Source organism: Acinonyx jubatus, chromosome D3 (assembly GCF_027475565.1).
Source record: "Acinonyx jubatus isolate Ajub_Pintada_27869175 chromosome D3, VMU_Ajub_asm_v1.0, whole genome shotgun sequence".
NCBI classification, from domain to species: Eukaryota; Metazoa; Chordata; class Mammalia; order Carnivora; family Felidae; genus Acinonyx; species Acinonyx jubatus.
Genome location: NC_069392.1, coordinates 67,474,970 through 67,500,721, shown reverse-complemented (window position 1 = coordinate 67,500,721; position 25,752 = coordinate 67,474,970). Strand labels below are relative to the sequence as shown.

General features: G+C 44.9%; 2 protein-coding genes, 1 long non-coding RNA gene and 3 other non-coding genes across 7 annotated transcripts; 5 read left to right on the top strand and 1 right to left on the bottom strand.

The window, feature by feature from the left end:
• Window positions 1–10,588: 10,588 nt before the first annotated feature.
• Window positions 10,589–10,654, top strand: LOC113602401 (small nucleolar RNA SNORD58). The gene has a single exon (XR_003423823.1). It is a non-coding gene; the product is annotated as a small nucleolar RNA SNORD58 (small nucleolar RNA).
• An 83-nt stretch (window positions 10,655–10,737) lies between these two features.
• RPL17 (ribosomal protein L17) lies at window positions 10,738–13,823 on the top strand. Its single transcript, XM_015072243.3, has 6 exons — window positions 10,738–10,790; window positions 10,882–10,922; window positions 11,701–11,835; window positions 12,077–12,175; window positions 13,020–13,211; window positions 13,689–13,823. The coding sequence occupies exons 1-6, from the start codon at window positions 10,751–10,753 to the stop codon at window positions 13,734–13,736; spliced, it is 555 nt and encodes a 184-aa protein (XP_014927729.1). The 5' UTR covers window positions 10,738–10,750; the 3' UTR covers window positions 13,737–13,823.
• On the top strand, window positions 11,031–11,095 carry LOC113602400 (small nucleolar RNA SNORD58). The gene has a single exon (XR_003423821.1). It is a non-coding gene; the product is annotated as a small nucleolar RNA SNORD58 (small nucleolar RNA).
• Window positions 11,926–11,990, top strand: LOC113602399 (small nucleolar RNA SNORD58). The gene has a single exon (XR_003423820.1). It is a non-coding gene; the product is annotated as a small nucleolar RNA SNORD58 (small nucleolar RNA).
• Window positions 13,824–14,736: 913 nt separating the features above from the next.
• On the top strand, window positions 14,737–19,899 carry CD3H18orf32 (chromosome D3 C18orf32 homolog). Of its 2 annotated transcripts, none has more exons than XM_015072244.3 (3): window positions 14,737–14,895; window positions 17,979–18,168; window positions 19,186–19,899. In XM_015072244.3, exons 2-3 carry the CDS (start codon window positions 18,004–18,006, stop codon window positions 19,249–19,251), a joined length of 231 nt encoding a protein of 76 aa, XP_014927730.1. In that variant the 5' UTR covers window positions 14,737–14,895; window positions 17,979–18,003; the 3' UTR covers window positions 19,252–19,899. The 2 variants fall into 2 exon arrangements, with proteins under 2 accessions (XP_014927730.1, XP_026924740.1); XM_027068939.2 differs by lacking the exon at window positions 14,737–14,895 and adding an exon at window positions 15,993–16,177.
• LOC106974954 (uncharacterized) lies at window positions 19,421–24,615 on the bottom strand. The gene is made up of 2 exons (XR_001430240.3): window positions 23,770–24,615; window positions 19,421–20,448 (listed from the first exon to the last, which is right to left on the bottom strand). It is a non-coding gene; the product is annotated as an uncharacterized LOC106974954 (long non-coding RNA).
• Between the last annotated feature and the right edge of the window lie 1,137 nt (window positions 24,616–25,752).

The following is a 25,752-nucleotide window of genomic DNA, read 5'->3' as shown; positions in this document are numbered from 1 at the left end:
AACATACTTGTGACCTAGAATCCTTCACGTTAAAGAATTGCCTTTCCAGATCTCTATTTAAAAAATTTACTTTTAGGGGCGCCTGGGTGGTTCAGTCGCTTAAATGACAAACTTCAGCTCAAGTCATGATCTCACAGTTCATGGGTTCGAGCCCCGCGTTGGGCTCTGTGCTGCACACTTGCTCGGAGCCTGCAGCCTGCTTCAGATTCTGTGTCTTCTTCTCTCTCTGCCCCTGCCCTGCTTGTGCTCTGTCTTACTCTGTCTCTCAAAAATAAATAAATGTAAAAAAAATTTCTTATTTTTAATGTTTTATTTATTTTTGAGAGAGAGACAGAGCATGAGCAAGGGAGAGACAGAGACACAGAATCACAAGCAGGGTCCAGGCTCCAAGCTGTCAGCACAGTGTCAACATACAGCCCAACGGGGGACTCGAACCCACAAGCGGTGACATCACGACCTGAGCCGAAGTCGGAGGCTTAACCGACTGAGCCACCCAGGCGCCCCTCCAGGCCTCCAGGAAAATGTACCTGTGTTACTGAGCTGGGAAAGGCCCTTCAGGAAAATATATTATCTTCACACAAGCAAGCTGCCACCCTGGGAAGCAAACACAGGACTCTGAGGGAAAGGGCACAGCTTTGTTTTTGACGTGGGAGGGCCATTTGGAGCACGGAACACCACCAGGAAAGGGCATATCTGGAAAAGGCCCTGTCTGGGAGGGCTTCCTAGGGGAATAGCATCCAAACACATGGCACAGGGAGAGGACTAAGACAGGGGAGCAAACCTACCCCAGGACCCTGTCTGAGGAGGCAGCACCTGCATTTTAATATTCCATGCTCCAGAACCTGGAGGGCTCCACAGGTGGGGACTCTCCCCGTCGGACCCAGAAATATATCGAGTCCCCACTCTGTGCTCAGCCTGGTTGCACCGCGCCTGTATTCGTGCACAGAACCCCTGTATGTCACTAAATTAGGTCTGAGCTTAAGAGCCTTAGGGACAGAGACCACATCTTTTTTATCTTTGACTCTTCCTCCCCACAGGTGCTAACTAAGCTGTAGCAAACTGAGCTCTGCGGTGAGGAAATCTAGCTAGTCTTTGGAGAACTTTCATGGCAAAGGGGGCAAGAAAGGGACGGTGAAGAGTTGGAGGAAGAGAAGGAGGAGTTGGGGGTGTCTAAAGGCAGAGGGGGAGCCCAGCATTCGGCTGAGTAAGGGATGAGTGGGAGCCCCGCGGATGTTGCGGGTGGGGGGAGCCCGGCAGGTGCTGAGCGAGAGGAGCACCCCGGGAAGGGTAGGGGAGGTGAAGAGGCTCCAAAGTGAGGAGGCTAGACAGACGCAGGGTCTCTTGCACGGCTCAGGAAGCAGGAAAGCCTTCCTCCGGGAGTGAAAGGGGACTTGGGAAAAGATAAGGAGCTCTGGACAAGCTGCAGCGACAATAGCTTCCGCATTTGCCAGAACAGGAGCATCATCCAGACACAGTTTTCTGATACTTATCAGGCCTTATGTCTCAACTTTTTATTCCTTAAAAAAAAAAAATGCGGTCATTATGGAAATCACCGCTGAGGGCAAGTGAAAATGAAAGGGAATTTAGCAGCAGGCGGGAAGCAACAATGGAGAATCATTTCCTGCAAAGAAATAAATATACCTTTCCATGTTTACACTCGGTTGTGTTTGCCTAAAGAACACCCAAGTTAAAATAAGAATGGTGGTTATCAGGCTGCCTGGGTGGCTCAGTCTGTTGAGCGCCGACCTCAGGTCATGATATCACAGTCTGTGAGTTCAAGCCCTGCATCCGGCTCTGGGCTGACATCTCGGAGCCTAGAGCCTGCTTTGGATTCTGTGTCTCCCTCTCTCTCTGCCCCTCCCCTGCTCATGATCTATCTCTCTCTCTCTCAAAAATAAACATAAAACAATTTTTTTTTAATGGTAATTACCTGGGGTTTGAGGGGAGGGGTGAATGAGACAGATTGGGAAAGGGATAGGAGTGAGACTTTTTATTAGATATTTTTTTACACTGTTTTGATTTTGGGAACCAATTAAATAATAATTAAAAAAGAAAAAACTGGGGTGCCTGGGTGGCTCAGTCCGTTAAGCCTCTGACGCTTCTTTTAGGCTCAGGTCATGATCTCATGGTTTGTGAGTTGGAGCCCATATGGGGCTCTCTGCTGTTAGCACAGAGCCCCCTTTGGATCCTCTCTACCGCTCCCCTGCACGCACGTGTGTGCTCTCTCTCTCAAAAAACAAACAAACAAACAAACAAACATTTTAGGAAGAAAGAAAGAAAGAAAAAACTGTTTGAAAACTTTGTCTAGAGAGTGTTATGGGGACAAAAAGAAATCCCCGTCAGAAACAAAGCCTCACCCTTTATCTAGTTGCCTTACAAAAGGCCCCAGCCACCAGGAAGGCCACAAGGCAAGAAATGTTGGGACAATATTTTTTATTAGGACAACCGGGTAAGTTGGGGATCACTTTCTGTTACACAGAGAACAGCAGAATGTTTCTTCATCTGCATAATGAAAGAGTAGGGCTGGAAGAGCTCATCAGACCCTTCCAGCTCTAATGGTCTCACGGTCTTTGAGTGAGTTTTCTTGGTTCGGTGTCGTAGGTCAGTACTGTTTCCCTCTATCTAGCCTGCCAGGTTTCCCTGGGGCCAAACCTTCATCATTCTGTGTCGTCTCATTCCCACCACCCCCCATAACCCCAACCCCAGTCTCCGTCCATTCAGAGCCTCATCATTGAAAAACTTAAGGCAGCCCAGTTTGGAGGAAACACAGAGGCCATTAGATCAAAGTTATATTCACTTGTCAAAGTAAACAGACGAACTTGCTACCCGCACCCTTTGCCCACAAAAACTACGGAGACAAGCTTTACCCAACGCTGAACTGGTGCCATCTAGTGGCTCATGGTGTCACCCAGCCACCCCACAAGAGACTGTACCCTTCAAAAGAAGTTTTTGTGAACAATATTAAGGTTTCCTTGAGGCTAGCCCTGGGTGAAATTGTGAAATACAAGGCAAATTTTCCCATTTTCCAGTTTTCCTTGTTTGGAATTCTTCCCCCTGACAGGCAGGTGTAATGGCGAGAAAAAAATGCTGGAGTGAGGCCAACCTAACTAAGCCAAATGTGTCCTGTGCCACCTATTAGCTGCAGGATCCGGGACAGGTTGCAAAACTTCCCTGAGTCTCGGGTCCGTCCTCTGCAAAATGTGGACAGTACAACCTTCTTACAAAGTCATTGTGGGGAGTGAGTGTGACGAAGCGTACGTAGCACTATGTACCCTAAACATGAGCTCCGTCCTCAAGTACATCATTATTTTTGAAATGGGCGTGAAAAAGACAAATATTGAGCTCTGGTACCTAGAGGTATTCAAATAGAGGGTAGATAACCTCTGTTTATATGCCTGCAGGAAACAATTACATGCAGAGAGTTCACCAGAAGAGGCTTTAAGGAAATTGAGAGATGTGGGCAAACTAATAAGGGACGCGGAAACACACCCAGAAACCTCACAGCACAAAGCCATTTCAATGCCCAGGACTAGTGGGACAAGGAAAGTTGACACTGTAATGGGGTCCAAGGAAATCTGAGCCTGGGAGGAGGGGCAATCTGGCAGGGGCCGTAGTCTTGGAGGGATAGAGCCACTCCAGAACCCAGTGCCAAGGCAGCCAGGGAGCTGGGAAGAAATAGCCCGACTTCTCTCCCCATAACCTCCCAACTCCTGCCCATGCTCACCATTGGCCATCACCAACCAGGGTAGCAGTCAGTGGGCTCCACCTCAAGGGGCACGGAGCAGGGCACAGACACCAGAGAATGGGTCTGGAGGAGACACCCCGAGGAAAACCACTGCAGAGTGTCACAGAGGGACAAGTATCTGATCAGGTGATATCCAAGAATAAATTCTGAGGAGAAAGGAAGAAGGAAGGAACGACCCAACATTTACCAAATACCTATTTTATGCTATTCACAATGTCTTTTCACTATCTCCTATGTCTCAGCAATTGGTATTGTTAACTTCCTTTTTTACAGATGAAGGAACAAAGCTGGGCCAAACCAAACCACCTGCATTGAGTCACCCAGCAGGGAAGCACTGGAATCCCGTCCCCAGTTTCTGGATGCCAGTATCCCTCTAGGTGATCCCCGCCACCCCAGCGGTAGCTCTGGGAGGTACAGGAAAGACAGACCAGGCAACAGGGAGGAGAGGGCAGCAGCCCATCAGCCTGAGGGGGAAAGAAAAGGCCTCCAACCCCCTGAATAAAGGATTACATTTTCCTTATTGTCATGAAAAGAATTCCCCTTTCCTGGCGAATAAAGCCCATTTCCAAGTGAAGCTCAAACAGCATTGTGGGGAGGTTTAGAATGAGGAGGGCAGAATAAGTATCTGCCAGGGGATTAAGACTATCCTCCTTGGTTCTCCTGGAGGCCCAGGAGCCAACCCTCTAAGAGTATTATACAAAGGGGCAGGGAAGGTGGGGGACAATGCTAAAAGACAGAACATTGAATATTCACTCATCTGAAAATCCCCCAAAGACATTCTTTTCTGAGAAGATGGTCAGACTAATCCAGACTGGCCGACTGATTGAATGGCCAAGCAGACAGATTTTTTTCCCAACAGATTTATAGCTTCAGCTAAAAAAAAAAAAAAAAAAAAAGAACAGTTGTTTGGACAAACTGTCAAACCCCCGCAGGGCCCACTTGATATCTTGACTTGTGGGGTCAGAGAAGAGAATGGCTACCACTTGGAAAGACTGAAGGTTTGTTGTTTCCTGCTGCTCCCTGGAGATCTAGGTAGTAAATGGAGCCCCAGAGGTCATCATTAAGGAGAAGCCAATAGGAGGTCTCAGGGGAGTTGTGTCTCTGTCCCGTTTCAAGGAGCCCAGAGGCATTTGCGATACCGCTCCCACCTTCTCTACCTTTGCCAAACTCACGACCTCATGCCTGAATATCTGCTAGTTTTTTCTGGGGTTCTGCCATGATCCACTCTGAGGTTCCTGATCTCCCCAATCCACCCAGCACCTCGGAGCCGGAATAATCCTCCTCGACCTGCTCTCATTCGGTCCCTCCTATGAATGCAAGCAACAGTATTCTGAGAAGGTGGGAGTGTGGGCCAGGCCTGGAGAGCCGTGCAGAAGCTGGAGTGGAAGTCGAGAAATGGACTGTCCCGAGGCAGGACGCGGAAGTGAGGGCAGCCCCAGTGAGCCACAGGTCACCAGGAAACCTGGAGGTCACTGGGAAGCAGTCGGGAAGACAGGAAGGTGAAGAACTGGCGGCAAGGATGGTGAGAAAGAACACAGGCGCGGAGAGGAGATCTGGGTTCAAATCCCAGCCCTGTCCCTTTGAACCTTGTTTATCTTATCTGTAAAATGAAACAACAGCGCCTGTTGCCGTGGACACTGAGATGTGCCTCCCTCGTCTTTCTTCAGGAATGAAGGACTTCTTCTCCCTCTGTCAGGAGTGCTGTCAGTCCTCAGCCGTCTCAGTCGTCTCTGAGAATTAGCTGACGACAACTGCTTCACATCTTCCTGGAGAAGCCCCGTCCAGTGACGAATCCATGGGTGGGACAGAGGCCCAGCCCCCACCCAGGTTGGGACAAGTCAGAAGGAACAACCAGCTCCAGAGGTCCCCTAGGTAGGAGCAGGTGCTGGCTGATACCTTCACTGGGACCGCATCCCACCCTAACTTGACCCTCTGATCAGTCCTGTCTCCTTTCCACGATACTGAATCCATGAGCACTACTTAATTTCTATCTCAGACTCTGCTTTCTGGGAAGCCCAATCTGGGCCATCTACCTCATCTATTCAGGAGTTTCCAGAAAGTGGCAAATGTAAAGCATGCAGTCACAACACCCAGTATAAGAGATGTCAATCGGGGTGGCTCAGTCGGTCAAGCGTCTGACTTCAGCTCAGGTCATGCTCTCGCAGTTCATGGGTTCCAGCCCCGTGTCCGGCTCTCTGCTGACAGCTCAGAGCCTGGAGCCTGCTTCAGATTCTGTGTCTCCCTCTCTCTCTACCCACCTCTGCCCCCCAGTTGTGCTCGCTCTCTCTCTCTCTCTCTCACCTCTCTCTCTCTCTCTCAAAAACAAAGATAAACAGAAAGCAAGATGCAGAAGATTGTATACAGTATACTATCCTGGGAGTGTTTGTAATTCATAGAATTTTTCTGGAAGGATATAATACTGATATTGGTAGAAGCCTTGGAAATAGGGAACTGGAAGTTATTGGAGAGAGAAGGTATATCAGTGTGCTTGGGCTTTCATAATAAAGTGCCACAGATTAGCAGGTTTAAACAGAAATTTATTTTCTTAAAATCCTAGAGGCTAGAAGTCCCAGATCAAGGTGTCCAGGTTCTTCTGAAGCCTCGTACTGATCATCCATATAAACTCATTTTACTTTAATTACCTCTTCAATTCAATGCAGTCCCTATCAAAATCCCAGCAGACTTTTTGTAGAAATTTACAAGCTGATCCTAAAATTTATATGCAAACATAGAGGACCCAGGAGAGCCGAAACACCTTCAAAAAGAATAAAGTTGGAAAACATATGCTAGCTGATTTCAAATTTGGCTGTAAAGTTACATGACAGTGACATGCTGCTACAAAGATAATCAAATAGATCGATGGACCAGAAGTGGAAGTCCAGAAATAAATCCTCCCCTTTCTGGTCAATTGATTTTCAATAAAAATGCCACAACAGTTCAATAAAGAAAAGACCATGGTCTCAGCAAATGGTGCTAGAAAAATGGAATATCCACATGCAAAAAGATTGATTTGGACCTTATGTCAAATGAAACTGAGTTACAAAAATTAATTCAACCCAAATGTAAGAACTAAAACTTTTTTGTTTTAGTTTAGTCTAGGTTCGGTTAGTTTAGTTTCGTTTAGTTTAGAAAACATGGGAAAGAAATAATTACCTTGGGATAGGCAAAGATTTCTTAGGTATGATACCAGAATCACAATTTATTTGTTTTAATCAATACATTGAACTTCATCAAAATTTAAAACTTTGGTGGGGCACCTGGGTGGCTCAATCAGTTGAGTGTCCCACTCGTGATTTCAGCTCGAGTCATAATCCCAGAGTCGTGGGATGGAGACCCACACCGGGCTCCATGCTGAGCAGGGAGCCTGCTTAGGATTCTTTCTCTCCCTTTGCCCCTCTCCCCCTACCTCTCTAAAATAAACAATTTTTTTAAAAAAGGGAGAAAAAATTTTTAACTTTTTCACTTTGTTAGACATTATTAAGAAAATAAAAAGACAAGTCAGAGTCAGGGAGGACATATTTGCAAAGCTTATAAAACACTTGTATCCAGCATGAATAAATAACGCTTACAACTCGATAAGAAGACAAATAATCCATTTTTAAATGGCCAAAAGAGTTGAACACATACTTCAGAAAGCTGAATGTCAAATAAGCATGTGAAAAGATGCTCAACATCGTTAGACTTTAGGGAAATGCAGTCAAAAACCACAATGATATGCCACTACATAGCCATTACAATCAATAATTAAAAAGACAGACAATACCAAGTTTTGGCAAGGGCATACAGAAACTGGAACCCTCTTACATTGCTGGTGGGGATATCAAAAGATACAGGTGCGTTAGAAAACAGTTTGGGGGTTTCTTAAAAAGTTCAACATAAACTTAACATGTAACCAAGCAATTTCACTCCTAGGTATCTGCCTGAAGATAAATGAAAACACGTGTCCACACGAAAATTTGCACTCAGATGTTCACAACCGGTGTGTTCATCAGAGCCAAAAACCTGAAACAACACAAATGTCTGTCTGTGGCTGAACTGATAAATTGTGATATAGCTGTATAACGGAATTCTATTCAATAACAAAAAAATGGCTGACTGATACACGCAACTTAGACTGAGACAGTCTAAGTGAATTTCAAAAGCATTGTGCTAAACAAAAGAAGCCAGACACAAAACACTGCACACTATATGATTCCATTTACGTGATATTCTGGAAAAGGCAAAACTATAGTGACAGAAAGCAGATCAATAGCTGTTGGTTCCCATGGGTGGGAGAAAGGGATTAGCTATGAAGAGGCAGGATGGAACTTTGGGGAAGATGGAAATGTTCTACATCATGATCATGGTGGTGCCTATATGACTGTATTTATCTGTCAAAACAATAAATTCTATGCTAAAAAACTGGGGGAATTTTATTATACATCAAGTATACCTTAATAAAGCTGATTTGTAAAAATCCAAATCAGTCACCTTTGGCAAACCTTTGAGGAAACCAGCTCATTTTTCTGAAAGCCCATAAATAAATGGGAAGATTAAGCTTTATCCTGCCTTTTCTATATGAACTATATTTCAAGATAATCAAATAATTGAAAGAGGGAAAATTCTTTTTGACACAAGTCCAGCTAAAAAACACTGATAGACTGAGGGAGAAAAAAAAAATCACCAGTTTTAACTCCAGCTGAAATAATGGATATAGGTAAATAGTTTCAACAGCTGCTAAAGCCATTAGCTGAAAAGCTGATGTCGAACTTTATAAAGAAGGGATAAGACCTACAACTCCTGAACTCACTTACCCATCTTAACATCAGTACAAATGCGACACTCAGATGACACTACGTGCATTCTGATAGGATGCAAGGGGAAATACCACCTACACAATATCACCTATGAAGTTTTCTTGCCCCTGGTATTGAACTGAATCTAATCAAGCTTCAAGATATAATTCCAAGAAACTTGAATGATAAGGGTACTTTAGGTTTCAAGTATTTGACCCCCAGACCTGCTGCGAAATGTGTCCGGAAAGTAGTTTGATACTTGGGGCTAGTTAAGGCAAGAGATGTGGAATGGAAACAGTTTGGGTGTTCTCAGCCTCTGCTGGAAGCCATGTGAGGGATGGGAACTACTGAGGAAAGACTGTGGAATCCATCATCTGGCAATGGAAGTGGACTCCAGGAGAGGGACCTAGGACTGAGGTCTCTGGAATTGAGGTCAAGAAACCAAGAGTGCTTAGAGCATTGTCCAGAGTTCTTTCACTTAGAGTTCAAATTTGCCTGGAGTGACAGTGCTTTGAAATAGAAGAGCCAGTCAGAGGAAGACAGATATATATTTTCATTCATAGGTGGAACTTGAGAAATGTAACAGAAGACCATGGGGGAAGGGAAGGGGGAAAAATAGTCACAAACAGAGAGGGAGATCATAAGAGACTCTTAAATACAGAGAACAATCTGAGGGTTGATGGGCTGCTGGGGGAGAGGGGAAAATGGGTGATGGACCTTGAGGAGGACACTTGCTGGGATGAGTACTGGTTATTGTATGTAAGCGATGAACCACGGGAATCTACCCCCAAAACCAAGAGCACGCTGTACACACTTTTGTTAGCCAATTTGACAATAAATTATATTAACAAGAAAAACAAAACAAAAAAAGAAATAGAAGACCCAAAGTGCTAACACCACCAATGGCTGAGAAGGAATAACCAGATAGATGACTTGGGTGAGGAAGAAAGGGAAGATAGTGCCCAAGGGTTTTTCTGCACCGGAAGATCTAGAAGTGGCACTCTTCAGTAGAACTGATTGGGTGGTATCCCCCTCCAGAGAATTCTCTGATTACCATAATTACGTCCCATCCTTTACATCTTCTTAATTGTCCATTTACCTACCACTTTTAGAGGTGCGTGATCACATAATCAAATCTAACAAATGTTGATGAATAAATGTGCCAGCTATACCTAATAATACGTGATCCTGTGCTAGAATTACAGGCCTGTTCTTAACTGATATTTAAAATCCATAACTTTATTTCTGGATATCAAAAAAGGAGAATTTTGAGACACTCCCTAAGAAGGCAATTCGTTTCCAGATCCTCTCAAGTATATCCCACATTCCCTTTCTCTTAGCGCTCCGCCTATCTTCAAATCACGTTCTTCAGGCTGGAGATCTCGCGAGAGGTCGAGTGCGCATGAATTCTCCCAGGAGCCACCGCTCTTCCTCTTCCTGTAAGCGGCCTGAGGTGAGTGACTCTTTGCTATCTCTCTCCGAGAGCTGAATCCTCCAGTTATCGCCGCCATCCGGGCTTCGGTGGCGCTGATGGCTATGCCCGCGGGAGGAAGCCTCCTGCGGCTACTGATTCTTTGCTGAAGGCGATGTCCCTCTGTGCAGGGGGACGTGTCGGAGCAGAAGGCCGCGATGGGCGGGAATGGGAGTGGAACGGGTACCGGCGGCCTGTCGTCAGTGCCGTTTCCGACTCCCGAGGGCCAGTGTGTTGCGGTGATTGCTGGCCGCGACGCGGCGCGTGTGGGGCTGCAACGAGAGAGTTTGGGGGAGTAAAAGTGAAGTTGGGTTGAGGCTTCACTTACCCATTTGAAAGAGTGTTTCAAGTTCGATGGCGCTTAACCTAATAGCCCAAAAGCACCTGGGAAGATGGCATCACCTTCTGTGGGGAGGGAGCGTGCAGAGGGTTGTAGACGAGCATTCTGCGGTGCCATTGCGTGGAGTCCTTATACTCCTGAGGGATCCAGAGTGGGGTTGAGCCCGGCCACGTTCTCCTTCAGAGGGGGAAAAGGGCTCATGAGGTCCGAGTCCCTAGTAGATGCAGCGGGGAAGAAAGCTCTGGAGAAAAGGATGGCTGCGATGATGGCATTTCTTAGGACACCTTTGGATTGACCGTGAAAACAACTACTTTCTGAGCGGCTGTCGGTAGCATTTAATATGTATTTAAACCGCATCGGTGACTGTGAATGTGTGTTGACAGAATTTCCTCCTGATCCCTTCCAGGTGATCTCTGAAAATGGTTCGCTATTCACTTGACCCGGAAAACCCGACAAAATGTAAGTGAACCGGAAGGGATCTAAATTCCTTATCTTGGGGTAGGAGGAATCATAAGATAACCCAAAATTAACCAAAACTTTTATTTTTCAGCATGCAAATCAAGAGGTTCAAATCTTCGTGTTCACTTTAAGGTATGTGAATCCTCATATATGTTCTGAAAGGGTTGTGCCACATTGTTCCAGTGTTTTGGTTTGTTTTTTTTTTGTTTTGTTTTGTTTTTTACCATTCTAAAAAGGTGGCTGCAGTGATGCGTTTCTTAGGACACCTTTGGATTTACCATGAAAACTAATCAGTTCTGAGCAGTCACCTTTGAGGCATCGAGTCTGTAATGATCAATCATATAATGAGCACTTTGATTTGTGGAATTGCGTGAGATTACCAGAGAACTATTGGAGAACTTGGTGTAGAGATCAAGATAACAAGACCCTTAATAACATGGTTACAAGATGATGGAGTTAAAGCATTATAGTTAGGGGGCGCCTGGGTGGCTCAGTCAGTGAACGTCGGACTTTGGGTCACGTCATGATCTCTCAGTTCCCAGGTTCAAGCTTCAGGTCGGGTTCCGTCCTGACCGTTCAGAGCCTGGAACCTGCTTCAGATTCTGTGTCTTCCCTTTCTCTCTGCCCCTCCCATCTCATGTTCTTTTCTCTCAAAAATAAACATTTAAAATTTTTAAAAAATAAAACCTATTACACTTAATAGAGGTTTGGGGTTTATTTTTCCCTGACTTCCAAGTCTCCCTGGCTTTTAATCACAGACGGGTTTTTTTTTCTCATATTCCCTCCCCTTTAGAGAACGGGAAATCTTTTGTTGATGTATGTTGACATTTTAAAAAACAATTTCGTGTTTACTTCAAAAATTGTTACTCTTTCACATCGTTAAGTCACAGTTTATACTGTTTATACTTAGAACACACGGGAAACTGCCCAGGCCATCAAGGGTATGCATATCCGAAAAGCCACCAAGTATCTGAAAGATGTCACTTTGCAGAAGCAATGTGTGCCATTCCGACGCTACAATGGTGGAGTTGGTAGGTGTGCCCAGGTGAGCACTCACAGTGGCTGTCTGAAATGACTTTGTAATGGAGAGGGGTCGGGTGGGGTTAGGATCTGCCTGGAATCAGGTTCTTTCTGGTTGCTGGGATGACCATCTTAGGACACCTTTGGATTAACCATGAAAAAAAAACTGTTCTGAGCAACCTTGGTGTTGGATTAAAAATCATATTGGTTGTAACACTGATTAAAATGAGGGGAAATGACTAACGTGTTCCTTGGATTCCTTTTAGGCCAAACAGTGGGGCTGGACACAGGGTCGGTGGCCCAAAAAGAGTGCCGAATTTTTACTGCACATGCTTAAAAATGCAGAGAGTAATGCTGAACTTAAGGTACCTAAACCATTGACTTTTATTTATTTAGAGAGCTAGAGAGTGCACATGCGGGGGAGGGGCAGAGAGGGGGACAGAGGATCTGAAGTGGGCTCTGCTGACAGCAGAGAGCCCGGTGTGGGGTGAACTCCAACAAACTGCGAGATCGTGACCTGATCCAAAGTTGGACACTCAACTGAGCCACCCAGGCACCCCAGCATCTTTATTTATATGCATATAACTTGGATTGTTATTCAATTATTGTTGCTATTGTCCAGATTTTTTCTTTGACTGTCTTGTTTTCTCAGTAACTGAAATTTCCCATTCGTTTTTTTAAATCTCTACCTCCTAATTTCCAGAAGACCAATATTTTGTGTGTAGATCTTCAGAAGCATGATCCACTCCCCTTCATGACTTTTAGGGAGGCCCCTTACAAGCTGCATATAGCGCTGAGTTTTTTGTGGTTTTTTTTAATGTTTATTTATTTTTGACACAGAGACAGAGCCTGAGTGGGGGAGGGTCAGAGAGAGAGAGGGAGACACAGAATCTGAAACAGGCTCCAGGCTCTGCACTGTCAGCACAGAGCCCGACGCAGGGCTCAAACTCATGGACCGTGAGATCATGACCTGAGCCGAAGTCAGACGCTTAACCGACTGAGCCACCCAGGCGCACCCTGCACTGAGTTTTAATAGTTATTTAGATTTAAGGAAGGACCCTTAGAATAAAGGTGAAAGCAAAAAAATGTTTGACAGGCTATTTGAAGTCTTAAGGTTTGCCTTGCAAAGATGGGGACTTGATTTTCCAGTGATAAGGTTTGTGGTGTTGAGATAAAGATGTCAATTTGATTTTGTTCATCTCTTCCCAGGGTTTAGATGTAGATTCTCTGGTCATTGAGCACATCCAGGTGAACAAAGCCCCCAAAATGCGGCGTAGAACTTACAGGGCTCATGGTCGGATTAACCCATACATGAGCTCTCCCTGCCACATTGAGATGATCCTTACTGAAAAAGAGCAGATTGTTCCTAAACCAGAAGAGGAGGTTGCACAGAAGAAAAAGGTAAATTACTCACTGTTACTTAAGTCGTTGATCGGTTTTGTGTATGATACTGCTTTTTTGTATATACACATATCAGCACGGTATAATTATCTGCTGATGGCCCCACCTGAATTTTTATAGCAACTTAAAATGCAACATGTGCAAAAAAAGGGCCCCTCCGTCCTCCCCAAACTAATAAGCTTGTTTGCAGTAAATGATCCCATTCAGTTCTTTAAGCCGGGAACCTGGGAGTGATTCTAGATTCCCCCCCGCCCTTCAGCCTAACTAACTTCTGTTGGTTTAATTTCTTAAATACTGTCTTCCGTTCTTGTTGCCACTTAATCACATGGTCTCCCTGTCTCCAGTCTTCAGCACAAACTCCCCTGCCACTCCCCCGTGCCATTTCTCTATGCCAGAGGAATTGCCTTTACCTCTTCCTTTTAACATGTGCAAACTTCTCCAGGAAACTTGTTACAGCCTTTTTTTTTCTTTCCCCAGATATCCCAGAAGAAACTGAAGAAACAAAAACTTATGGCCCGGGAGTAAATTCTGCATGAAATACATGCAAATAAAAGTAAAAACAGAATGCTGGTTGTCTTTATTATTAAACGTATTACAAGTATCCTCACAAAATGGATCAAATGGGTTTTCTTCTGATTAGAATTAGAAACTGATTATTCTGTTAGCCCTGTGCTAACAGGGCTAATTTTGATTTGGAAACAGGCTGTTTTGAATTACTTGGTGCTACCTTGCATAAAATGGAATCTGAGTATGGGGCTATTTCTGAATTTTTTTCCAACCACTTCTATTGAGACTTAACACCTACTCACCCAAACACAATTCAGTTGATGGCTTTTATTATATTTATTTTATTATATTGTTACACATCTGTCACTGGGCAAATCTTTGTGGGCATTTTCATTATCCCAAGAGGAACCTTACCTAACCCAATCCAGCCTTGAGCAACTACTAACATGGATGTATAGATTTTCCTCTTTTGGACATTTCATGCGAATGAGTTGACAGTATGTGGTCTTTTGTCACTGGCTTTAATTTTGCATAGTATTTTGTGATAAAGCAAGTCTATTTTTTGACAAATAGGTATGCATCGTATAAACTAATAACGTTTGGACCCCTTTTTTGAGCTATTGTGGGTAGTGCAGCTGAAACTACAAGCTTGTGTGGGCGTGTCCTCATTTCTCTTGGGTCTGTACCAAGAGTGGATTTCCTGGATTTCGCCTGTCGTGCTGTTTACAGTCCTAACTGCAGTCTGTGAGGGTCCAATTAGCACTTAAAGCAACTTCGTGTTAATTCCCTGCCTGAATCCGACCCTTTTAACTAGCACAGTGAAGTTTAGTCACAACAGCGTTCGGTAACAGCCTGGTCCTTACACGCAAGTGGAGTGACCTTCTCTATGGCGGTGAACCACCGGCACCCGCCGTATCCGGATCAACGTTTTGGATTTTGTTCGAGTGTCCGGGACAGCTGACTCCCCGACTCCCTTGAGCGCAGGGTTTGCGCTTAAGGTGCCGGCGCCGGAAGTCAGGGCGCGCGTCCGCCTGGGCGTCACCGCTACGTCCTGCGCGTCCTCAGCCTGACGCAGGCGCGCCTTTGTCGGCCCCTTTTGCGGTGCCCATTGGCTCGGCGGCAGCACGTCCCTCCCTCCGGAAGTGCGGACATTTCCACTTGGACCCGGTGGACGCGGGTGAGCGGTGCCCGGTGGGCTGGGGCTTTCGGCTGCGGGTTCGGGGCGGGGGTGCGCGCGGGGGGGTCCCTGGTGCCGTCTGGCCGCTTCGCAGGCTCCAGCCCGGGTGGTGCTGAGCGAGCCCCACCCGCCTACAGTTGGCCTGCGCCGGGCACCCCGCGGCCCGCCTGCGCTCTCCCGGGATACCCCGCTTCGCCCTCCAGACGCGCGCCCCTGCCTCCTGCCCTCCCCTCGCCGTTACCTCCTCCGTCCGCGGCCGCCCGCCTCCCGGCCCGCCTCTCCCTTTCCATATGTCCGTTTATCCTCTTCCTTGGCCTGCACTGTCGGCTTCACTTCGCTCTCTTGTCTTCACCACCGTTCGCTCGTATCCTGTCCTGTCCTTTGTCGTTGTCTTTGAATCAGCCCGTCCCGTAGAACGATGTGCCAAACGGGGTTACCTGAAGGGAGGTGGCGTTCCGACACGGTACCTGCCAGATTTCTAACAGAGCCTCAGCCTTTTCCTCTGTAGTCCGTTGTCTTGGACTAAGCCGAATGAAAGCGAATTCCTCTCCTCCGACAGTTTAAATGCGTTTTGCCCGCTTTGCTGTAATATCCGAGAACTGGCTTCATGAAAGTAGAATGATAATCATCTTATCAGTTTGTCATAGCCAATTTCTAGACCTTCCTAAGCCACAGTTTCCACATGTATGAAGTTCCTCAGAGTGTCATAAAGATTGAGAGATAAAATACAGTAGTTTCATTATGAAGAGAGCTAAACAGTTTTATAAAAGCCATGTTTGTGACATAAGCGATTGGTAGTACTTGCTCTTGAGAGTTTCTTTAAGACAATAATTAGGAGTAGGTAAAGATGAATCTGTGATGATGGGCTGCCGGTCATTAACTGAACCTAGTCCTAGCCTAGGAGCACTGTCAGGGGAATAACTTGATCATTGTATTTTTGTTAGGGGAAAAAGCAAGAGTATTGAGGTAGGAAACCAGAATTGGGAATTCTGATCTTAACCAACTCTAGTTACTATTTGCCTTTGCGTGAACTTTGGACGGGTTGCAGCTTTTGGATCTGGGTTTGTTGTTGGGGGTGGGGGGGAGGTTCCTGGTTTTTTTGTGGTAACAACGCTTAGAAGGCACTTAACCCATTCACACACTCTTCTGGCCTTTGTATTCGTTATTAACATATCTAATCCATCTGCATCCCGTGAGAGAGGCTATTGTCCTAATTTTCCACTGGAAGGAATCAAGATCAGACTCCTTGGATAATTTGCCCAAGGACACCAATTCGAAAGTGGTGAGAACAGGTCTCATATTCTGGCAGCTGCCGACCAGTCTGCTTTGCTTAGTAGGCTGTGGTGTAAGAGTGCAAGACCTAAAAACCACATCCCTTCAGACCAAATTCAGAAGGTCTGTGGCCAAAAATAATGATTGCTTGGTAAATGCTGAAAAAGGCTCAGTGCTCGGTTTGGGTTTTTTCATCAGAAAATATGTTCTTTAAAACTTCGGAACAAAATAGTTTGGTAAATTCTTATAATGTTACTTTAATTTGACCAGAGGACTGTCTGAAAGAATGTAGCTATGAATCCTTTATAAAATAGCTGATCGTTCCTTGATGTACATTTATGTTAACTTGTTTATAGCTCTTGTAATTCATTTCAAAGCCACATTCAGATTGGGTTGTCTATACTGCTGCTTACTTGTATTGTGAATAATTTTAAATCACCTTAGTGTAGTCATTGTGCCGATTCATTTGCCAGCAAGTACTACCTGATTTGCAATATTTTGAAGTAAGTTTTTTGGGGGGTTTATTTTGAGAGAGCAAGAGAGTGAGCATGGGTAGGGGAGAGGCAGAGAGGGAGAGAGAGAGAATCCCAAGCAGGCTCTGAGCTGTTAGTGCAGAGCCTGCAAACCCTGAAATCATGACCTGAGCCAAAATCAGGGGACATTTAACCAACTGAGCCACCCAGGTGCCTCCAAAATAGGAAATTTTAGCGTTCTGAACTATTAGTTTTCTGCACTGTTCTGAAGCTTGTTAGTGTTTCATGCCTACTTTAAGGGATTAAAAATTCTTGTAAATTTAAAGTCTTTGGTTCAGTAGTATATTATGGAAGTAGTGTTGTTGGTTTTGAGAAATTTCAAGATTTCTAATTAAGGAAATTCGAGGTATTAATTTTTTTTTTGAAATGGACAATTTACTTATAACGATAATAATACCGCATAATTTTTTTTTTCTCAGCATACTTTAATTGCTATTAAAAAGAAAAAGGCAGGGGAGCCTAGGTGACTCAGTCAGTTAAGTGTCTGACTTCAGCTCAGGTCGTGATCTCACAGTTCATGAGTTCAAGCCCCGTGTCGGGCTCTGCGCTGACCGCTCAGAGCCTGGAAGCCTGCTTCAGATTCTGTGTCTGCGGCTCTCTCTGCCCCTTCCCCGCTCACGTGCACTCGCGCTCTCTCCCTTTTTCAAAAATAAACATTAAAAAAAAAGAGAGAGAGCAAATCTATCAATGGAGAGTTGTTGCCTGGGAAAGTCCAGCTGATTTGCAGCCCAGAGGTCTTCCAAAGTGAGTCCTTAGCGAATTCCATGTTAGAAGATTTGCCCTTAGCCTTGGGGTTTTCGCTGGTCAATATTGTCAGTTTCTGAAGATGATTAGGCCCTGGGAGTTAATTCCCACCAAACTGGAATAGAAGTCATAATTAATGTTCCATGTCTTTGAGCCTACTTTTCTTTGTATGGAAATGGCAAGGGTACTCCATCTCACTGGAGTTTTTGAGGATTACATAGTTAATAAATGCACAGGGCCTAACTGCCTGGTACCCAGCAACTAACTGGTGTCTTTCCTTTATCACATTTATGGTTGGGAAAAAGTGACTGAAGAGGCCTGGAGACGGGAGCCTCACTATTATTTTTATTATGTCTACACCTGTTACTCCTTTACAGAAAGTAGCATTTTATTGAATAGACTTGTGCTTTTCGCTAATTAATGATTTAAGTTTTTCCTTTAATGTAGAACTGGTCCTGTCCAGTATCTTAACCTAGGTAAGTTCCTTGCGTCATTCATGTCTGCTAACCAAACTTGTGTTTTCACGTGTGCCAGCACTTCGGGACCCCAGCCTGGGAGGATGGTGTGTATCCCTTGCATCGTCATTCCAGTTCTGCTCTGGATCTACAAGAAGTTCCTGGAGCCGTACATATACCCTCTGCTCTCCCCCTTTGTTAGTCGCATGTGGCCTAGTAAAGCCCTCCGAGAATCCCACGACAAAAACAAAGACCAAGTAGACTGCAAGGTAGGAACACGAAAATACCTTGAATAAGGGCAGGTGAGGGGGTTGGTACAGTCAAGGTAAAATACATGGCTTTAAAAAGGCAAGCTCTTGGAACCAGAAGCTTCCTTAATGTGCCTTTTTTTTTTTTTAATGTTTGTTTATTTTTGAGAGAGAGACAGACAGAGCATGAGTAGGGGAGGGGCAAAGAAGGAGACACAGAATCTGAAGCAGGCTCCAGACTCTGTCATCACAGAGCCCAATGCGGGGCTCAAACCCATGGATCACTAGATCATGACCTGAAGCAGTTGGCCGCTTAACCGACTGAGCCACCCAGGCACCCCTTCCTTAATGTGTCTTGATTTCTTTGTTTAAAATAAGGGGTTTGGGGTGTTTTTTAAGTAATTAACATTTGGTTTGAACTAAGGTTTTAAACTGGACTTCTGGTCAGTGCATTTATGTCTTGATTTTAAGCTATAATAGTAACCAGTATTTCTTAGCTGGTAAGAATAATAGTAAATAGCTAATGGATGAGAAGAGATGATATTAAAATATGCCAGTTTCATTGATTGATAACTTGGGTAAAAGATTTAGTTGGAAGGATCATAGAAATTAAAGCAAAAAAAAAAACCAAAAAACCACACACACAAAAAGGGGCACCTGGGTGGCTCAGTTGAACATCTGACTTTGGCTCAAGTCATGACCTCACAGTTGGTGAGTTCAAGCCCCGCGTCGGGGTCTGTGCTGACAGCTCAAAGCCTGCTTTGGATTCTCCATCTCCCTCTCTCTCTCTGCCGCCCTTCCCCAAATAAACTAAAAAAGAAAAAAAACTATTTTTTAAAATGAATATTTGGACAACTCTTTTTAGCCTTGGAGCTTGTTAAGCTCCACTTCAACTGTGTTCTGCACTAATTTAGCTACCCTGCCCATTTCTGGAACCAGGGTTTTTTCATTTTGAAGTTTGTCTGTTTTTAAAGAGAAGATCTCTTAAAATGATTGTCTTTTTGTTGTACTAATATCTATCATTGTTTTTTATTTTAGGGTACAGACATGAATGGATTACCAACAAAAGGACCAATGGAAATCTCTGATAAAAAGAAAGACTAAAGTGCTTGTCCCAAAGGATCGCATTGTTTAAAAATGGACCTGATAATATGAAGCACCTTGCTTGTAATTGTCTCTGACCTTTTTCTCTGAGACCAGGATTCCGGATAGATAGCTTAGCTGCTTACCTGATACTAATCAGGAAATACGTGATATTTGTATTTAAGATGTGTTTAGTGAGTTGTATTTAATGATCTCATTCCTGAGTTCCTTTTTCATTAAAGTAGCTTTAATTTCTCTTATTACAGTTACGAAGAAATAAAAGGGTTGTGCCTGTAGACACGGCTACTAAATCAGTACTCATAAATCCTTGGACCTCTGGCTTTTGTTCAGGCTCTTTGAATTTGAACAGAGCATGTTGTTACTGTGAAACAGTGCAGTGAGACTGTGCAGTGAAAGGAAAGTGTTTGGAGGGATGATGAGGACTTGAAACTTAAAGATATAATTACTGTCTAATACAACAGAGAAGCTTACTCAGGAGGGTAGCAATTACTGCTTATGGCTCTGAGAAAATAGAAAAGACAGGGAAATTGGGGAGACGCCTTTGAGAAATGGAATACCTTTTACAGAAATGTCTAATATACACTAATTCTAATCCTTGTTGCATTCCTTCTATTCTTACGAAGTATATTAAATATTCTGTTTAGTGTGTGGTGTCTTTTTTTTCTTTTAACGTTTAAATATTTAGTGGGTTGGCCGGTTAGCTCAGCTGGTTAGAGCGTGGTACCGGTAAAGTTTAAATATTTAAAAGGGCCATTTTGTAGCCCATCAAAAAGCAGAATTACAGTGCGATGGCATCTGTATAGTTGTGAAACAACAATCTTTTTTTTTTTTTTTTTTTTTTTAAGAGTAGATTGTATCCATTACCTTTGCATAATAAGACACTCCAAAATTGAGTGGTTTTTAACGGGGGACTGGGCAGAGTCCTTTGCTGGTCTGGGTCCCCACATCATCTCTCTTCCCTGGGCTTCTTCACATTAGTGTCAGGATGTATAAATAGTCAAAGATGATGACCATATCTTTGTATTGGATGTGTGCATTCCCTATGAGTTTAGAAGGAGAAGTTAGGGACTCCTGCCCTCGAAGTCCTCGGTCCTCACTGAGGCTCTGTTAAGCTGTGTGTCGAGTCAGGTCATTGATCCACCCTGGACTTCATCTGATGCAAGGCAGTAGCTTTACAGTTTTTCTCTTCCACCCCACCTGAAGGAAAAGAGAGATCCCCTTTAGCGACTGTGTTCAGCTGATTAGGTTTTTTGCACAGAACCCCCGAATGAGGTTTTTTTTTAAGGTATAAAAACTATTATAAAAATAGATGTAGGGGTGCTTGGCTGGCTCAGTCAGTGGAGTGTGCATCTCTTGATCTTGGGGTTGTGGGTTCAAGCCCCTGCGTTAGGTGTGGAGATTACTTAAAATATTAAAAACAAAAAACAGCAAATGTTTGTAGTAGGAGAGTTCAAGAGCAAGTTAAATGAGAAGTTAATGTTCTTTCTCTGCCTTTATTCCAGCTCCACAGACGTAACCACTGTTAGTTTTTTGTGTAGCTTTCTAGCAACTTCCTTGACTTTTTTGTTTTGTTTAAAAAAACTTTTTTAATGTTTATTTTAGAGAAAGAGGGAGAGACAGCATGAGACACAAAATCTGAAGCAGGCTCTAGGCTCTGAGCTGTCAGTATAGAGCCCGAATGGGGCTCAAACTCACAAACCGTGAGATCGTGACCTGAGCCGAACTCAGATGCTTAACCGACTGAGCCTCCCAGGCACCCCTTGTTTTCTTTAATGTTTTATTTTACTTTTGAGAGACAGAGTGCTCACGTGAGCAGGGGAGGGGCAGAGAGAGGGAGACAGAGGATCCCAAGCAGGCAGAGAGCCCGATGGCGGGGCTCAAACTCTGGAACCACGAGATGAAGACCTGAGCCAAAGTCGGACCCTCAACTGACAGAGCCACCCAGGCACCCCCTTAATTTGTTTTTATTAAATATATCACTTTTTAAAAATCATAATATTGCAAGACGTATAATGTCCCTACTCCCTTCGTCCCCAAAGGCATTACTCATTTAGGTATTGTTGGTCTTCTGTGTATCGCCATGTTAATAAATAATAACATACGTGCTGCTGTCTTTGGAGCTATTAACTCTTACTTTCTGCCATGGTTGAGCTCAAGCTATCTTACACTGCAAGTCCCACTGCTTCTCCCGCACATCCTCCTAATTTGTTTTCTGAACTTGGGTTGTCACTAGTATTTATAGCATCCTGAGTGCGCCAGATGTCTTCCATTTGCCCCTCCAAATCTGCCTTTGCCCTACTCTGCTGCCCAAGAAACGGTATGAACTACATCAACAGACTTCTGGCCTCTAAGATTCTGCTGGGTTTAGCCAGTGGAGATCTATAGCAGGGGGAAGGGGAAGGAAGGAAGGAGGGCGGTCCGGGTATTTATTCCCTTGGCTGCCTCCCTTGAGGGCTCTTTAAGTCAATTCTGTCCCTCAACCAAAAGTCCCTGTGCCTCAAATTGGCCAACTGCACGTTTTCAGTTTACATTAACTTCTCCCTCACCTTGTCCTTTGGGGCTGATAGGGGTGATAGCATCTCTTAACTACGGGCTGTGGGTCACTGCATTATCTCGAGTGCCTTCTGCTTTCTGGGACACTAACAACGAGCACGCAAGAACCACCACTGGGTAGCGTGTGCTGCAGTCGTCCCCCCCCCGCCCCCCTGCCCCCCCCCCCACCTTCAGTGTTTGACTCACATCATCACAAGGGCAAGTACGGACAGTAAGATACTTTGAGGGGCACCTGGGTGGCTCAGTTGGTTAAGCGTCCGACTCTCGGTTTCAGCTCAGGTCATGATCTCATGGTTGGTGAGCTCAAGCCCCGTGTCAGGCTCTGTGCTGACAGCTCGGAACCTGGAGCCTGCTTTGGATTCTGTGTCTCCCTCTCTCTGCCCCACCCCAGCTCACGCTCTGACTCTCTCTCTCTGGCAAAAATAAATATTAAAAGTTTTTTTTTTTTAATAAGATACTTTGAGAAATCACATTCACGACTTGTCACAGTATAATTGTTCTGTTTCATTATTAATCTCTTACTGTGTCTAATTTATAAATTAAACTTTGTCATAGGTATGCATGTGTAGGAAGAAAATAGTACATATGGGGTTCAGTGCTATCCACTGTTTCAGGCATACACAGTGGGGCTCGGGGCGTATCACCCACGGATGAGAAGGAACTACGGTAGCGTGATGTGTTTCCTTTCACAACAAGCATGGCTTTCCTAGAGTTGTAAATTACCTTTTTTCTCCCTATGCACTTCCTTTCCTGACTAGTTGTTGCCGAGGCCTGGTGCCCAGGGGTAGTTCTTGGGACTTCCTCCCGCTCCTGGATCCCACACCCCACATCTTCCTCTCTCTCGGTTTTCTCTCTCATTTTTTCTGTAGTACACCATTTTTCTAATTCAATACTCTCAGAGGTTGAGTATGAATACTTTTGTAAAGTTCTCCCCAGTCATCCCAGTTCATGTAAACTCACGTTCCCAAGAATTGCTGGTCTTCCGAGGCCCTTGCCCCTCTAACAGTGTCACACTCCAGCACTGATTCCCAGTCGTGTGTCTTACATACGAGTAAAATGTTCTTAAAAAGGTTGAGGGGACTGGGGCGCCTGGGTGGCTCAGTTAAGCGTCCAACTTCGGCTCAGGTCATGATCTCGCGGTTTGTGAGTTCGAGCCCTGCATCGGGCTCTGTGTTGACAGCTCAGAGCCTGGAGCCTGTTTCGGATTCTGTGTCTCCCTCTCTCTCTCTGCCCCTCCCCCGTCCATGCTGTGTCTCTCTCTCTCTGTCTCAAAAATAAATAAATGCTAAAAAAAAAAAAAAAAAAAGCTTGAGGGGACTGATACACAGTTGGCATTTTTATTTGGCCAACCAAGAATATTTTAAAAAGCTATAATGTTTTATCACCATTATTTCAGAAAAGACATTTTGACACTAAAAGGATGAAGAAGAACAGGAGAATAAAGGAAAACAATAGCCCATCAGTTTGAATACGTTTATGAAAAATGTTTTTATGGAAACTTCACACTAATTTTGTCCACATTTTTCTTCTTTTTATAGTTGGTTGGTGAAAACTTATCACCTACCTTAGACAGGATTTGGTAACCATTGTTCAATACCACACCAGTGTTCTCTTGTCCCCAAATATCAGTCCTATCTATCATGTTTCAGGATTGCCTTTCTAGTAAAAGCTAGAAAGCCCTGAAAAGGTGCTTTAAACGACCTTATCAAACAATTAAGCCACCACTCCATTCCGACACAGTGGAGGGTTTGGAGATTTTGGTCCCTGCTCTCCTGTGCTCTTTCCTCTGGATATCCTGATCCCCATTCTCCATACAATGGCAGGACAGCACAGACTGGGGCCTAAATCCCTTAGGCTCATAGCTTCTGGGAGATTCACTTTGCCTAATGAGACCAGCAGTCTCATTATTGTATAATTATATCTTTCTACAAAACATGATCTAGTGTGTGTTAAAACAACACTTACCTAGTTTGGTTCATTTGTGCCAATAAACTCTAACCGTGTCCTCTGAAATCGGTTACATTTCTTCAAATCTTCTTTGGATTAGTTGGTTGTACCCAGTGTTATGGATTGAATTATGGCACGCAGCCTCCCACGCAATTTTTATGTTGAAGCCCTAACCCCCAGAACCACAAACTGTGACCCTATTTGCAAATAGGGTCATTGCAGATGAGATTAGTTCAAATGAAGTCGTTAGGGTGGATCCTAATCCAGTATGACTGGTATTCTTATAAAAAGGAAATTTGGACACACGCACACACACCCGTGCAGAGAGAACACAACGAGAAGAGGAAGGCAGAGATCCGGTGACCCTTCTACAAGCCTCGGAACTCCAAAGGTTGCCAGGAAACCACCGGATGCTAGCTGGAAGGCCTGGAACAGAATCTCCCTCACGGCCTCTGAAAGAGCCAGCTCGGCCGACATCTTGATTTTGGACTTGGCGCCTCAAGAACTTCAAGACAATAAATTCTCTATTGTTTAAATCACCCGATTTGTGGTACGTTGTCACAGCAGCCCTGAATAACACGCCCAGGCATTGTAGTCCACCTTAGTTGGAAAGACAAAATAACCCTGAAGGAATCAGCGTGGACCTTCTTGAGTACCGGTGGTGTCGGTAAAGGGAGCCCTTGAGACGGCCTTGAGACTTCCCGTGAGCAGGTGTGAGCTCCACAGCCACACCGCCTGGGTTCGAATCGCCACTGGCCAGTTTTGTGGTGTGAGGAAGTCTGGGTACCTATTCTGGAGGGTCATAAAGCCCATTGAGTTAATGCACCTGAAACTTTAGAACAGTGCCTGGCATGGGTAGCTGCTTTCCAGACTAATTCATTGAGTAATATTAATTTGTGACTCCTCCTGACTTGTCCCCAGCAGGAAGGAGACTGTGATGACGGCATAGTGCCCCCCCCAGGTTTCTCCAGCAGCAGAGCGGTGGTCGCCTCCTCTCAGGAGGAAAGCTGGCAGGAGCTGTGGTGGTCTGGCTGGCCTAAGCCTTTCTCCCAAGGCTTAGCGTCAGAGCTCAGGATTAGTAAGGAGAGATGAACAGGAACCCTGTAGGCACGGCACGGATGTGTAGCTGAGCTACCGGTGGGGGTGGAGGGAATGGAGGGCTCATTGCGTAGCCTCTCGCTTGGCCAAGCAACTCCCTGGAACTGCGTAGTCATTGCCTTTTGGGCATTCAACACTCTCCGTGGCAGGCGTCTGGCTGACTGCTAACAGCCGGCATCGTTGGGGCTTCGGTAAGGCCTGCGAAAATGGTCCGTCCCATCATCAGCTTACTGGCTGTGTGTCCTTGTCCGAATCCTCATGCGTCCCTGGCACTCAGTCCCTCATCTCTCAAATGAAGGAACTTGACTGATTGCCAATGTTCCTTCCCAGTTGTCCTTTTGACCACCTGTTTACCCAAGACCCAGCTCGAACACAGGTAGAGGGATTGGCATCTCATTTTTCTTCCAAGCGGACCATTTCGCTATCAGTAAGCCAACGTCCACTTAACAAACTATTGTGAAGTCCGAGTCATTTGTTTCCGAGTCATCAGTTTCTACACTAACCCTTTCTCATAGGGTTGTTGGGGGAGTTAAATAAAATAACAGTGCACAGCTCACGGCAAAGAGCCCGTGATGTGAATTGTTAATTATGAGTCCTGGTATTCTTGTCAGAAAGTTCTTTGGTGGAGCTAAAATCTGCATCCTATAACTTCAGACCTTTGGTCCCAGTTTGGCACTCTGGGACAACATAAAACAAGTCTGGTCATGCCTCCTGAGAGCAGTTATAATAACGAGTCTTAGTCTCACTGTTCATACTCAGTTCCGCCAGGCATGCTACATCTGACATGATTTCCAGACCTCTCACCATCCTGATTGCCCTGTCCAGATGATCCAGTTCTGGTTAATCTATACTTCTCTTCAGAGGGATGCCTGGGGACTGGCAACGACAACATGTGAGTTGAGT